This window comes from Vulpes vulpes, unplaced genomic scaffold, assembly GCF_048418805.1.
Source record: "Vulpes vulpes isolate BD-2025 unplaced genomic scaffold, VulVul3 u000000678, whole genome shotgun sequence".
NCBI lineage: Eukaryota > Metazoa > Chordata > Mammalia > Carnivora > Canidae > Vulpes > Vulpes vulpes.
The window spans coordinates 1,606,950-1,619,723 of NW_027325803.1; the positions used below are offsets into that span (position 1 = coordinate 1,606,950).

Consider the following 12,774-nt stretch of genomic DNA (forward strand, 5'->3'; position numbering starts at 1 on the left):
GTTCTTTCCTCTGATCCCACTTGGGCAAGTGCTCATCCTGGAAAGAAGAAAGTCTGCCTTCTGGAAACCCAGCCAAGACTTACCAGGGATGGAGAATTTGAGGAAAGCGATCCTGCATAGCAAGGCATCACTTCTGTCCACACTACAATTTTTAAGACACATATATGACCTAAATTGGATTCCAAAGGCCAAGTGTCTCCTTTCCTTTTTTTTTTTTTTTAAGATTTTATTTATTTATTCATGAGAGACACACAGAGAGAGAGAGAGGCAGAGACACAGGCAGAGGGAGAAGCAGGCTCCTTGCAGAGAGCCCAACGTGGGACTCGATCGCGGGCCTCCAGGATCACACCCTGGGCTGAAGGCGGCGCTAAACCGCTGAGCCACCCGAGTGGCTGCCCAAGTGTCTCCTTTCCATCGGCGACTGCAAGTTTTACTCAATATTCCCCCACTCAGTGTTTATTGAGAACTTACTACAAATGAGATGTCGTACCGCACGCATTCATTCTCTCAGTCTTCGCAGCAGCGTGTGAGGCACACATCGTTCGACCCATTTCACACACACGGAAGGAAGACGGAGGCATACATGGGCAGTAAATGACAGAAAAGTATTTAATTCTACAGCTTTTGTTTCCCAGTCTCGCGCTCTATTGTTTACAGCAGGGGGCCCCTAGACTTTTGGAATTCACAGACCAATAACATTTCAAAAATGATTTTTGGGAACAAACACAGAATCCCATGCCAACTTTTTATTTAGCCAAGGACAAAAAAAAAAAATACCATCTCCTCATCTCCTAGCACTATGATTTCATAAAAGGGCATTTTAACACAGAAAATGCGGCAAGGATATAATGTTAGAATAAAGACAGACTTCTAAGAAGGACAGTTGGCAACCTTACCCTAAAATATCCTACATTGTTCTCTCTCTTTCTTTCTCTCTCTGTCTTTTGTTAAATTTCAGCGAACCAGCCAAAACCTTGGCATTACGCCCTGTGGGAGCCACGCCCCTACCTCAGAGCTGCCCCTTTAAGCAAGAACAATGCCCTCAGCCAACAAGCAAATAAACTTTCAGAATTTCTCACCCCCTTCTGCCTGTCCAGGTTCCCACCAGGTAAGATCTGAGGTGGACCTACAATAATAATCAGCTACCTCCTTGCCCCCCCTCCCAGGTGGTCTTCCGAATCAGTATCCCTTCCAGGGAAGAAAGCCCATCTTCCCCAGCTCCTTTCTCTCTCAGACCCAGATTTTTTCTGGGCTTACATTCCAGGAATACCCAGGCCCCCTGCAGCCCTGCAGGAAGTACCTCAGTCTCCTAGAGACACGCAGTTCCCACAAGGAAGCCGAGAACCACACGTCTCTATCTCAGGCCTCAGGCAGGGCCCTTCCCCTTGCTGGAGGCCCTCCGGTCCCATCTGCCGTGTTACACTGATGAACCAGAACAGACCTCCGGCTTTCTAGAAGGCACTGGAGAAGGCAGGAGACCCGGCTGGAGCAATGGGGAGAATATACAAGGTGGGGGCTCCGTTCTTCACCTTTTCTCTGCTTCAACCACGCCACACTCAGAACTGCCTGTGCTCCCTCCTGCACCTGTGCCCGCCCCCGCTCCTGCACCTGCGTGAGTCAGCTGGGCAGCTGCGAAGAGCCTGACCGGTGGGGCGCTCGGCCCGAGGTCCAGTCCAGCTCCACAGTTTTTCTTGCCATGAGACATTTGGCAAGCACCTCTCGGTGCTTTATTTTCTTGCTCGCGAATGGGAATAAGAATGTTAGGTTGGGACACAGAAATCATAAAATGGTCCACAAAAATGTCATGCGGTTTAACAGATGACGTGTAACCTGTAAGGTGCCGGAGACACGTCTCTCACCAAATCGGCCCCCTCCGTCCAGGGAGTCCTCTCTAGCTAAGCCAAGCTCAGCGAGGTCCCCCTCAAATCTCTCACTGGTTGAGGCATGAATTTAGAACACATTCCTTTCCTATCTTGAGTTTTCTCCTCTCTCCTCTGGAGAAGTCTAAGATTCCCCACAAACTGGAGCCCATCACGGGCTGAGTTTCTGGCTCCTCTACCCGCCACACTGCTGGCATGCCCCGCCGCCCCCCATTAGAGTTTGCACACAGAGGAGACAGGAGAGGCCAGTGTCACCACATGCTTACTTTACCTACTGGTCATTTCTGCACCCAAGGGTGGTCCTAGGTAGCCCTGGATGAGTGGTGCTAACCAGACTGAGGGTAGGTGAGGTACCAGAGGGAGAGGAATCCAAGAGCCCTGACCCTTGGCCAGCCTCTGGCAGCGTATCCCAGAACACGGAACCTTGGTTCTATCCTCCATCGACTTCAAGGAGCCCCTTCAATGGCACTAGCTAACTTCCAGGGTCGCTCATGCTTAGTTGACATCTATCCATCTGCTCTCTGTCCCTCCTTGTTTTGGCGCTGAGCTCCCTGATATGAGTTGAATCTGTCCTTTGGGGAGCTCAGTCCCGAAGGGGACACAGGCTGCACTGTGTAATCAGTGCTCAGGTTGCTGAGAGCTCACGGGCCACGAGGGCTAAAAGGTGGGACATGGCCAAGATTTGGGTGGCCAGGAAGGGTACCTAGAGGAGAGGCCCTTGCCACTACAGGTCGTTGAGACCCATCATTTGGGTTGACTACCTGAAGCCATGGTAGGGCAGGCTAGCTCCTGGCTGTATACAGAAGCCCAAAGAAGTGAGTAAAATGGAGGTCTTCTCCGTATGGCTGGCACATCAGGGCAGGCGGGGCTCCCAGCCGGTTAAGAACACTCCTCAAGGAGACCCAAGGACATTCAAGGATTAGGCCTCCCAGCATCTGTGCAGAGAACTGTCAGCTCAGAGCTGCTCAAAAGTAGAAATGCCAGCTAGCGGTGATGTCATCACCCTAGTCCTTCCCTCCCCCCCCATCCCTCCCCTATGGGAGGCCCTGTGGTCCAGTGGGTAGAGCAGAAAAGCCCCTGCCAGGCTGCCTCCTCATACCTGGCTACCAAAATTTCTGCTCTGAACGGGGTGGGGGAGAGATGGTCCCAAGTGGGCTAAGAATAAGAGTGAGAAATCCTTGGAAGAACAACTCGGTGTTATTCCTCAGATGGCAGGGCCAGGGGACCTTTTTGCATCCCTCCTGTCAGCCTTGGCTGAGGATCCACTTCTGCAGTAACCTAAACTCCAGCCCTCTCTGGCCAACCCCTTCCTTCTAGCATCCCATCTCCATTTTTGAGCTGGTCTGGGGTATTGGCCCCCACGGGATCTGAGTAATAACCCCTGAGCCATCTTAGGGGCCCCCAGGCCTAGGAGAGGGCATCTGGCCACCCCGCCTGTGCCCCGCCTGTGCGGAGGGAGGTGTCAGGCTGTCCTGGGGCGCTAAGGGGAAAAGGGCCCTATTTCTGGAGGGCCTGGTGGGATTTGTCCATAGACCCAGAGACTGTCTGCAGGGGGAGGAGGACACACAGCTGGATGGCCCGCTGGCCTGTGGGTGGGGGTGGGGAGCGGACTCGAGGGGGAGGGGACTGTGCAGCTGCTTGGGGTTAGGAGGCTCGGGTGGGACAGGAACGCCTCTCGCCTGGGTCACACGGGGGTGTCACAGTTTGGATGGGAACCCAGGCTGCAGGAGGGCGCCCTCCTCCAGGGCCCGCCTTGCTGCTCCCCGCTGCAGCCCCGCGCGGCTCAGGAACCCCCACCTGCACCGCCGCGGAGGGGTGCGCGCGGGGACAGGACCCCGCGGCCGCTGTGGGCGCCTTTCCTGGAAGTCTTACCTCGAAGGGCTGGGTCTCAGCCGCGCGCCCGGCGCCTCCCGGAGTTTTCCCTCGTTGCCGGGCTCCGCGGGGGCACAGACCGGCGCGGGGTTCGCCCCTCGACCGTGCCGCAGGGAAACCCCGGGAGCTGCCCAGAGGCAGCGCGATTCCTGGAAACCCCCTCTCCGGGCGCCTGGCGGAAAGGCCCGGGGCTGCGCACCCAGGCGGCCCGCCCGCCTCCCCAGAGGTGGGTCGGGGACTCGGCCCGGCAGCTAAGCCGCCGCGGGAAAGGCGGGCCCGGAGCTGGGGGAGAGCTCGGGAAACCCCGTCCCCCGCCCCTTCCCCCCGCCCAGTCTCCTTGGGGTGGGAATTGGCAGCCCAAGCCCTGGTCCCAGACTTGGGGCGCGCTCCCAGCCGTGGCCAAGGAAAGGTGCTGGAGGCGCAGGACGAGGGACGCCCCGCGGCGCCGCCCGCGGGGTCCGGCGAGGGCCCCCCGCGCCCCCCGCGCCCCCGCAGGGCCCGCCCCCGGCCCCCGCCCCCCGCCCGCCCCGGCCGGCGCGCCGCTGCTCCTTTAAGAAGCCCAGGTAGGCAGGCCCGGCCGCGGGAGCCGCTCCTATGGCAACCCGCGAGCTGCGGCGGCTTCATGAATATTCCGGGGCGCGGGAGCCCAGCGCTGCCGGAGGGCGCTCCGGGGAGGGCGGCCGCTGATGTAAGCCCGGCGGGCCGCTGCGGAGGGAGCCCCGGGACCGGCCGGCCGCAGGGCCGCGGCGGCGGGACGGGCTGACGGCGCGCGGGCCCGCGGGGCGCACGGCGGGGAGGCGCGCGGGCCGTGCGCCCTGCGCCCCGGAGCGGCTCTCCAAGCGGCTCCCCGCGCGCCGCGGCCGCAGCGCCCATTGTTCCCCGCGGGGGCGGGGCGCCTGGAGCCGGGCCGCGCGCCGCGCCCCCGGACGCGGGCGGGGGGCAGCGGGGGAGCGCGGGGCCCGGAGCCCGGCCGGGAGCCGCCCCGCCGCCCCGCGCCCCGCGCCCCGCGCCCGCCCGGGCATGGGCGCCTGAGCCCGCGCGCCCCCTCCGCGGCCGGGCGCCGGCCCCGCGCGCCATGGACAAGCTGCCGCCGTCCATGCGCAAGCGGCTCTACAGCCTCCCGCAGCAGGTGGGGGCCAAGGCGTGGATCATGGACGAGGAGGAGGACGCCGAGGAGGACGGCGCCGGCGGCCGCAGGGACCCCCGCCGCAGGAGCATCCGGCTGCGGCCGCTGCCCTCGCCCTCGCCCTCGCCCTCGCCCTCGCCCTCGCCCTCGCCCTCGGCGGCGGACGGCGCGGGCAAGGCCAGCAGCAACGGCGACTGCCGGCGCCTCCGCGGGAGCCTGGCCTCGCTGGGCAGCCGGGGCGGCGGCGCGGGGGGCGCGGGGGCCGCGGGGGGCGCGGGGGGCGGCGGCCACGGGCACCCGCGCGGCTCCGCCGAGGAGCGGCGGCTCATCTCCGAGGGCGACGCGTCCCCCGGCGAGGACAGGACGCCCCCGGGCCTGGCGGCCGAGCCCGAGCGCCCCGGCGCCCCCGCCCAGCCCGCGGCCCCGCCGCCGCCCCAGCAGCCGCCGCCGCCCGCCTCCTGCGAGCCGCGCTCGGCGGACTCGGCCATCAAAGTGGAGGGAGGCGCGGCCGGCGACCAGATCCTCCCGGAGGCCGAGGCGCGCCTGGGCCAGGCCGGCTTCATGCAGCGCCAGTTCGGGGCGATGCTCCAGCCCGGAGTCAACAAATTCTCCCTGAGGATGTTCGGCAGCCAGAAGGCGGTGGAGCGCGAGCAGGAGAGGGTGAAGTCGGCCGGCTTTTGGATCATCCACCCCTACAGCGACTTCAGGTAAGGGGCCGGGGCGACCCGCGGCGGGGGTGCGGGGGCGCGGGGGCTGGGGTGCGGGGCCCCCGGGCGGCCTCTCCGCCGGAGTTAACTTTCCTGCCTCGCGCGGGGAGCTCCGAGACCAGTGGGGCGCCTCCAGGCAGCAGGACACCCCCAGGCCGCCTCCTGCGCCGCGCTGGCAACTTTTCCTCTGTGTTCGGGGCTCCAGTCCCCTCCCTCCTGGGGTCTGGGCCACAGCCGAGGCAGGCTGGAAGGGTGTTGGGCGCCTGGCCTAGCCCTGCAGGCAGCCAGGACCAGGCAGGACCTCACTGCCGCTGTAAGGCGTACATCCCACCTCCCCGGGCTGGGCATCCTAGGCGCAGTGGCAGGTCATCCAGCCTGAAGAGCCAGGGCCACGAGGGAAGACACAGGTGCCAGCTCCCCGGGCACTGACCCCAAGGGTTAGTTATCTCCTTCTGGTGCCCCTGGAAGCTACAGCTGGGAGGGAGAGCTGAACCCCTGGAGGACTGGGGGCGCTGGAGCCTCAGGTCCCGGACTAGAGCCCTCCGTGCCCACCTTACCCGTTGGTCCAGACCTTCTTGGCGAGCGCTGGGCCACGCACCCGGGGCACCTGGCATCTGGACTGGCAGGACAGGATGACCTTGCTCATACAGGTCAGGGAAGACGCCTGGTGTCCCAACTGATGAGCAGCTGTCCTGTGACCCCCCAGGCTCATGCAGTGCCCCATCCTCACCACAGAGGCCCGAGCCTCAGTAGCTACTAGGACTCTCGTGGGTCAGTCATGGGTCCCCAAACAAACGGTGTGACTGCCAGTCGGGGAGAGGGACCCTGTCCCCTCCCCCATCACCTGAGTCAGATGCCGCTGGGGGGCCCATGGGGGGTATCTGCAAAACAGGAGATTGTTTTCAGAGGCAATGGGGGATTGCTTCGGAAGTTGAAATAAGAGAGCCCCCCCCCCCCCCGTCTCCCAGTCAAGATCTTGGGGTTCCCCTGTCCTCCCCTCTGAATTTTCCTGACACACAGGACTGAAGTGAGGGTCTTCAAAACGTTCACCCTTTAAAGCTGGGTCTGATTCATTCTCTCTCTCAGCCCTGCCCCCTATTTAGCTCCCTTCTCTGCCTACCCTGCTTGCCTGCCAGTATAAATGAACATTTTACCAACCCAGAGCCCTCTTTGCAAACTCCAGGGAAGCTAGGTTTGTAATGAGAGCAAAGCCATTTTCCATCCAATGAGAGAGATTTCTCGTGCTGGGAGTGACCAGTCAGGCAACACTCGATGGCTTAAAATAGTGGTGAACAGAGCCCCCCGCCACCCCCCCCCCCCCCGCATTTTCTTGTTTTGAGGGACTGCTCTTTGTAGCCCTAATATCCAGGGTTCCCATTCCCTGAATGAGAAGTGTGGGAGGCCACAGGCTAAACAGACGAGCATAGTCTTCAAGGTGTGTGAGCAGATGTGAGACACTCCCATTGGGAACTGTGGCTGCTTCCCGGGGCCAGCCAGTTTCCTGAAGTGTGGCCTCCCCTCTGGTCAGTGCTAGGACTTCAGGCTCCCAGCCTGAGCCAGGGAGGAGTGGGCAGGAGTTGGATCTTCCACACCCTCTGAGTGTCCTGGGCTTGTCCTCCTCCCTTTGAATGCCCTGCAGGTGGTAGCAGGTGGGCTGTGCCCTCCCTTCCCTTGCTCATCTCCCCGTTGTCTGAGAGCCTCTGGTCAGGGTTCTCCTCGCCAGCCCCATTGCGTGGGATGTGAGGGGGTGCAACCCCAGGCATGCCTGGCCTCCATAGACCGCAGGCTTTGATGGAGCACCTTCTGGGAACTGGGCCTTGCCTTCCCAGTACCCCCCCTTACCCTGGATGGTGGAGGGTTAGGGCTGGGTCGACTGCATCCATGGGAACCTTTCTGCCTTCCTGATCTTCCTCTGCCCGTCTTGGCATGTCTGTCTGCAGTCCCCCCCCCCCCCCCCCCCCCCCCCCCCCCCGTTGCAGACTCTCCCACTAACTGCAGGCTGCCCGGGACGTGGCGGAGGGTGGTGGTGGTGGTGGGGATAGGGAGGGGTGGACACAGCAGGATTGATAAATGGGCAGCAGGATAAGGGTCAGATTGGCCTTTGAATCTGTGTTTGTAGCGACAAGCAGCAGGGACAGGTAGCTGGAAGCACACGTCTGCGTGCACAGCCTTGTAGCTCTCTGGGGCTGGGTGGAGCATAAGAGAAGAAATCCAAGAAAGACCCAAGGGTGTGTGTCTGGAGGGGCAGTGGTCATACCTCTAAGCCAGGGCAGCTGGTCTCTTCTGCACAAGGTCAAAGAGGCAAGGGCCTGGCTGAGTCTTCTAAGCTTAGGAAACCCACCACTCAACCTGGCATCGCTCCAACCCTCAGTCCCTTGAGTTTTAGCCACTGGCCATGGGCCTCTGCATGGAGCCAGTCCCCACTGCCCAGCTCAGCCTTCATAAGAGCTTCTGCAAGCACTGCTCAGACCAGTTGAGGATTTATTCATCATTTTGACGGGCAGGAAGCATTGATCCAGCAGAATTGGTTTAATAAAGAATCGCCAGCAAACCATGATAGATTGAGTTTGCGGTTTGGAGTTCAGGGCTCACTGTCATGGGCTGCATCTGGCATCTCCCGTTCCTAGGGGAGGAAGGTTGGGTGCCTTTTTCGAGGGCTGGAGTGGACCATGCTCTGACAGACCTGCAGAACCTGACCCATGTCTAATAAGAAGCTTCTCTTGGCTGCCTCCTCCCCAGCTATTGCATGGCTCCTCCAGGCTCTATAGACTTGTCTGGCCTCCCCCCGCCTCCACCTCTCCCCTCTTCCCCCCCCCCACTCAACTTCCCAGTTCCCTTTTGAGACTTATATTTAAGGTTTGGTAAAGGAAGAAGCCAAGACACACAGCCCCTCAGGACATTCCTTCCCAGGCTCCTGCCCAAGGCTGGAGCTCTTGGGTTCTGGATGGGTCCTTCCTTCCACGTGAAGCCATGTCCTGGGAGCTGAGCTTGGCTTGGCTTGGAACAAATAAAACATACTGTTTTTTCCAAAAGGAGAGGAAAGGAGTGGGGAACCCAAGTGAAATGTACTTGTTTTTGTTCCCAGGAGCTTGTCAGGCTTTCAAGTGTCAGGCTCAGGGTCTTCCTGGGTGTGTGTATGCCCAGGTATCTGTCTGAGTAGGTGTCTTGGAGCTGTGTGGGTGGACATGAAGGCCGGTAAGGAAGTCCCTATGTGGGATGTCAGCACAGCTACTCCTGTGCCCCAAACTCTAGCTTGGCCTTGAAAATAGAGGCCGACAGAAGCTTGGCCCTTCTCATCCCTCTGCCCCTCCCTGTCCTAGCCTGAGCCTTCTGAAGCTGTGAGGAAGGGAAGAGAAGAAGTGCCCTCCAGGGTCCTTTCCTTGGGACAGAAACAGCTAGACTCTGAAATCATGGAAACTGGACTAGTGGCCTGATAAATCCCAAGGGTGACCTAAAACTCAATGACTTCCTGTGCTGGTCCCTGGCCCCAGGCAGTACCATGGCCCACCTCACATCACTGGCCCAGCCCTATCTGATATGGGGCCCTGCTTGGGTTAGGAGCTTTGTCTGAGCCTCAGTTTCCCCACCACGGAGAATGGGAATCCTGTTGCCCACATCAGACCCATACAACTATGGTCGCCCTATGGAGGTGAGCGCTCCCATGCACCATCAGAGACCAGTGAGGCTGCTGGGCTCCACGCGGCCCCCACTGGCACAGCCTCCTTCCCTTTGTCCTGGAGGGACCAGATGGGCCTTTGTCCTTGCCTCAGGCCGGCGGTTCCAAACCTGAGTCTGGGACCTAAGTGAGAACCTGCAGGAAACTATAGAGTCTCTATTGAGAAAGATGCTCATATATCCAGAATCAATATGACGCTCAATTTTCTGGGGTCTGTGGACTTCCTAAGTTGGAGACCACCTAGGTTGCGAACCCCGCTCTATCTAGACCAATCCAGAAAAGAGTCCTGGCCTGGCAGGCGCAGGTGCCAGCCCCTTAGAGCTAGCCCTCCCCGGGGCCCTCTGTACCCTGAGGCCGAGTTAGATGCTAAAGGAGGGACTCTGAGGACTAGTTACTTTTCCATTTCCTCCGCCCCACACCCAGCTCTCCCCAGCTCTCTCTGCTTCTTCAACCAGGCCGGGTGCATGCACAGGAGGGGGTGAGGAGGAAGGAGGGAGCAGCCCGGCTCTGGGGGTGGGGGCTGGGGGGCTCCTGGAGGCCGTGCACAGGAACGCTGCTGCCCCCAGCAACAGGGGTGCTCACTCTGTGCTGTAGTAAGACGAGGCTGAAAGGAGCTGCGGGCCTTGCCTTGCGGCACCGGGCGGGGGAAGGGCGCCTTGGTGCAGAGGGGAATTCCAAGGTGAGCTGCCTGGGCGCTGCTGTCAGCTGGCACGGTGGGCAGCCGGGCTCTCCGCTGAGGACGTGCTCCACCTGCCAAGACCCAGCTCAGGGCCCAGGTGCCACCGGGATGCTGGGTGTGTGGAAGCCCCGCGGGGCCAGGCCCCTTGTGTCGCCGGCTGGGGAGGCCTGGGCCCCGGGTCCTCCCCCTTGCAAGGCTTCAGTTGTCTGTGCGACTGCGCCTGACCCGGCTGGGGGCTGCCCTCCTGCCCGGCCCTGGCCCTGTTCGTTCTCTTAGCTGCCGTGAGCTGGGAGGCTGTGGGGTGCGGGTGGCCTGCCTCACGCAGGGCTGGGCTGTGTGCTTGTCTGTCTGCCGGGCCAGCTGCCCTCCTCCCCACCTGCTTCAGGGGCCCCTGGGTCTTCCGGGATGCCCCCTGGGGCCACACAGCCACCCCCATCCGTGTCCAGCCTGACCGCCTCGGGGCTTCTGGCTGGAGCTCCCCGTTTGTTTGAACTCAGGGCTTCTCACGTGGTCAGGGCATCCGGCTCTCCTGGGGACCTTGTGCAACTACAGATTCTGACTCATTAGGTCCGAGGTAGGGGTGGGGCCTGAGATTCTGCATTCCTGGTAAGTGCCCAGGTGATGCTGATGCTGTTGCACTTGGGGGACTGGGGTTCATTCACATCATGTGTGTTCTCCGCTCAGCCCGGGCTCCCGGAGGGCAGAGACCCCGGCTTCCCCTGTGGGCCTCTAGCACCGAACACAGCGGGGCGAATTCTGTGACCTGGGTCGAGCAACCCTTAGTGATAGAGGTCAGCTGCACGCTTAGGGGGGTTGACCTCACAGCCTTCCTCCCCTCCCGCACTGCGGCTTGGACCCGGCTGTTCCTGGATGCTGACTGATGGTGTGGGATGAGCAAGAGGAGGCCAGATAGCCAGAGGGCCCTCGGGAATCCACCCTGTCCCGTGACTTGGGCAGCTTCTCTCCGACTCGAAGGGCCAGAGGGGTGGGCCCAGCTGGAGGAGCAGGGGCAGAGGGAGTGCAGGGACTGCTGTGCCGCAGTGAGGTTTCTGGGAAGGAACAGATGTCAGTGAGGGAGTCCAGACATGTCAGGGCAGGAGAGTGGGTGTGAGGTGGCCTTGACAGTGGCTGCCTGGGAAGGGGAAGAGACATCCAGTAAAAGCAGCTGCCCTGGCACCTTGAGGTTGTGTTGGGGGGGTTGTGTGAACCCTAATGCCCCTTCCACCACCCCACACCATGCCTAGCAGTCCCCCTCAGTGGGTTGGACTTGCCTGTCCCCTCCTCGGCCCCCCTCCCACCCTGAAAGGCACTGTCTACACACAGATGACAGAGCTGACGGTGCCATAGCAGCCCGAGTGGTCACAACACTGGCCATCATGGGGGAGTTCGCCCAGAGCAGAAGGCGCGGTCTCAGCTGCCCCCGGCAGGAAGGAGGGCTTGGCATATAACCGAGGAGGCAGCGGGCTCCAGCTATACACCCCTTGGCTCAAGGACTCTTACAAAGCTGCTACTGCCAGTTGCTAATTAATAGAAGGGCCACTAAGGCTGGCCAGGCGGTCCTGCTTGGGCCCAGGGGATATTGAAGAATCCACATTTCCCAGCCAGAGCGGGCCTTGGGGAGGGCAGGGGCATTGCCTTGGCTTTGGAGAGGATGTTCTCTGCCAGCCGGGCTTTACTGAGAAAGCATTGCCAGGGCCCTGGAAATCTGTGATTCCAAAGTCTAGGAGGCCACTCACAGACACTCTTAATCATCAGCACCTGCCCAGAATTGAGGCAGAAGTAGCACAAAAAGATGGTGAGCTCCCCGTCACCAAGGGTGCTCAAGATGAGACAGCAGTACATAGACCAGAAGTTGCTAAGCAGCATCCCATGGACCAAATACAGCACCCAGATGTGTTCTGTTTGGGCAGCACAGTGTGTCATAACAAATCTGAGACACTGTTTTAAAATGGAAAGATGTAACATAAAAATTTGGCTTTCGGGCTTCTCCTGAAAAATTGGAAACTCTGGCAGCCCTGGCCCCACGTTCCCACACCACAGCAGGCAGCAGGGGCACACTAGAGGCTTTTGCTCTCTGGTTGCCCACTGTCCCTCAGGTCCTATACGAAGCCGTGTCATTCTTGCACATTTATCGGTCTGACGCCTGTAGGTTTGAGTTGACAACCCCAGATTCAAACCAGCAAAGACTGAAGCCAGGATGATTCACAGATCGGTAACCGCCCCTTATGAACCGTCTATACCATGTACCAAGCGGCTAGAAGCGTTGTATCTCATGTTTTATTTACTTTTCACAGTGGCCTGAATGATAGGTTCTATTGTCCCCAGTTTACAGATAAAGAAACTGAGTCTCTGATGGGAGGGGAAAAAAAAAAAAGAAAGATCTACCCTAAATCATGCTGCTCTCAAGTACCAGAACTGCAATTTGAACCTGGTCTCTAGGACTCTCTCTATCCCTCTTCCTTCCTCTCTCCCGCTTTGTCTCCTCCTTCTTCTTTTCTGTTAGCTTTACAAAGCTAAATTACAAAAGTAGTTCAAGAAGACATTCTCCCGAGAATGCAAACATTGCCGGTGATGTTTGCCCACATGTTACCAGTATGGTGGAGCTGTGGAGAGATGGGGCTGAGCTGGCAGGGGAGATTTACCACCAGATCTGGATGGGCCTTAGCGAGCTCCTGGCCTAAAGCCTTCATTTCAAACAAGGGGACCAGAGGGTCAGAGAGGGGAAGCCACTGGCTCAAAGTCACAGAATGAGTCTGTGTCAGAGGTGAAACCAGAACCCAGTGGCTTATGTAACATCTGGCTGCAGAGACCCCAACCAGAGGTCCTGAATGGTC

General features: G+C 60.1%; 1 protein-coding gene across 1 annotated transcript in view; it reads left to right on the top strand.

Annotated features, from left to right (window-relative positions):
• Positions 1–4,752: 4,752 nt before the first annotated feature.
• The window catches only part of HCN4 (hyperpolarization activated cyclic nucleotide gated potassium channel 4), a 44,136-nt gene continuing 36,114 nt past the window's right edge, over positions 4,753–12,774 (top strand). Inside the window, exon 1 of the mRNA XM_072746004.1 lies at positions 4,753–5,585. Coding sequence (XP_072602105.1) covers positions 4,828–5,585 — 758 coding nt within the window. The 5' untranslated portion in view covers positions 4,753–4,827. The remainder of the gene's footprint in view (positions 5,586–12,774) is intronic.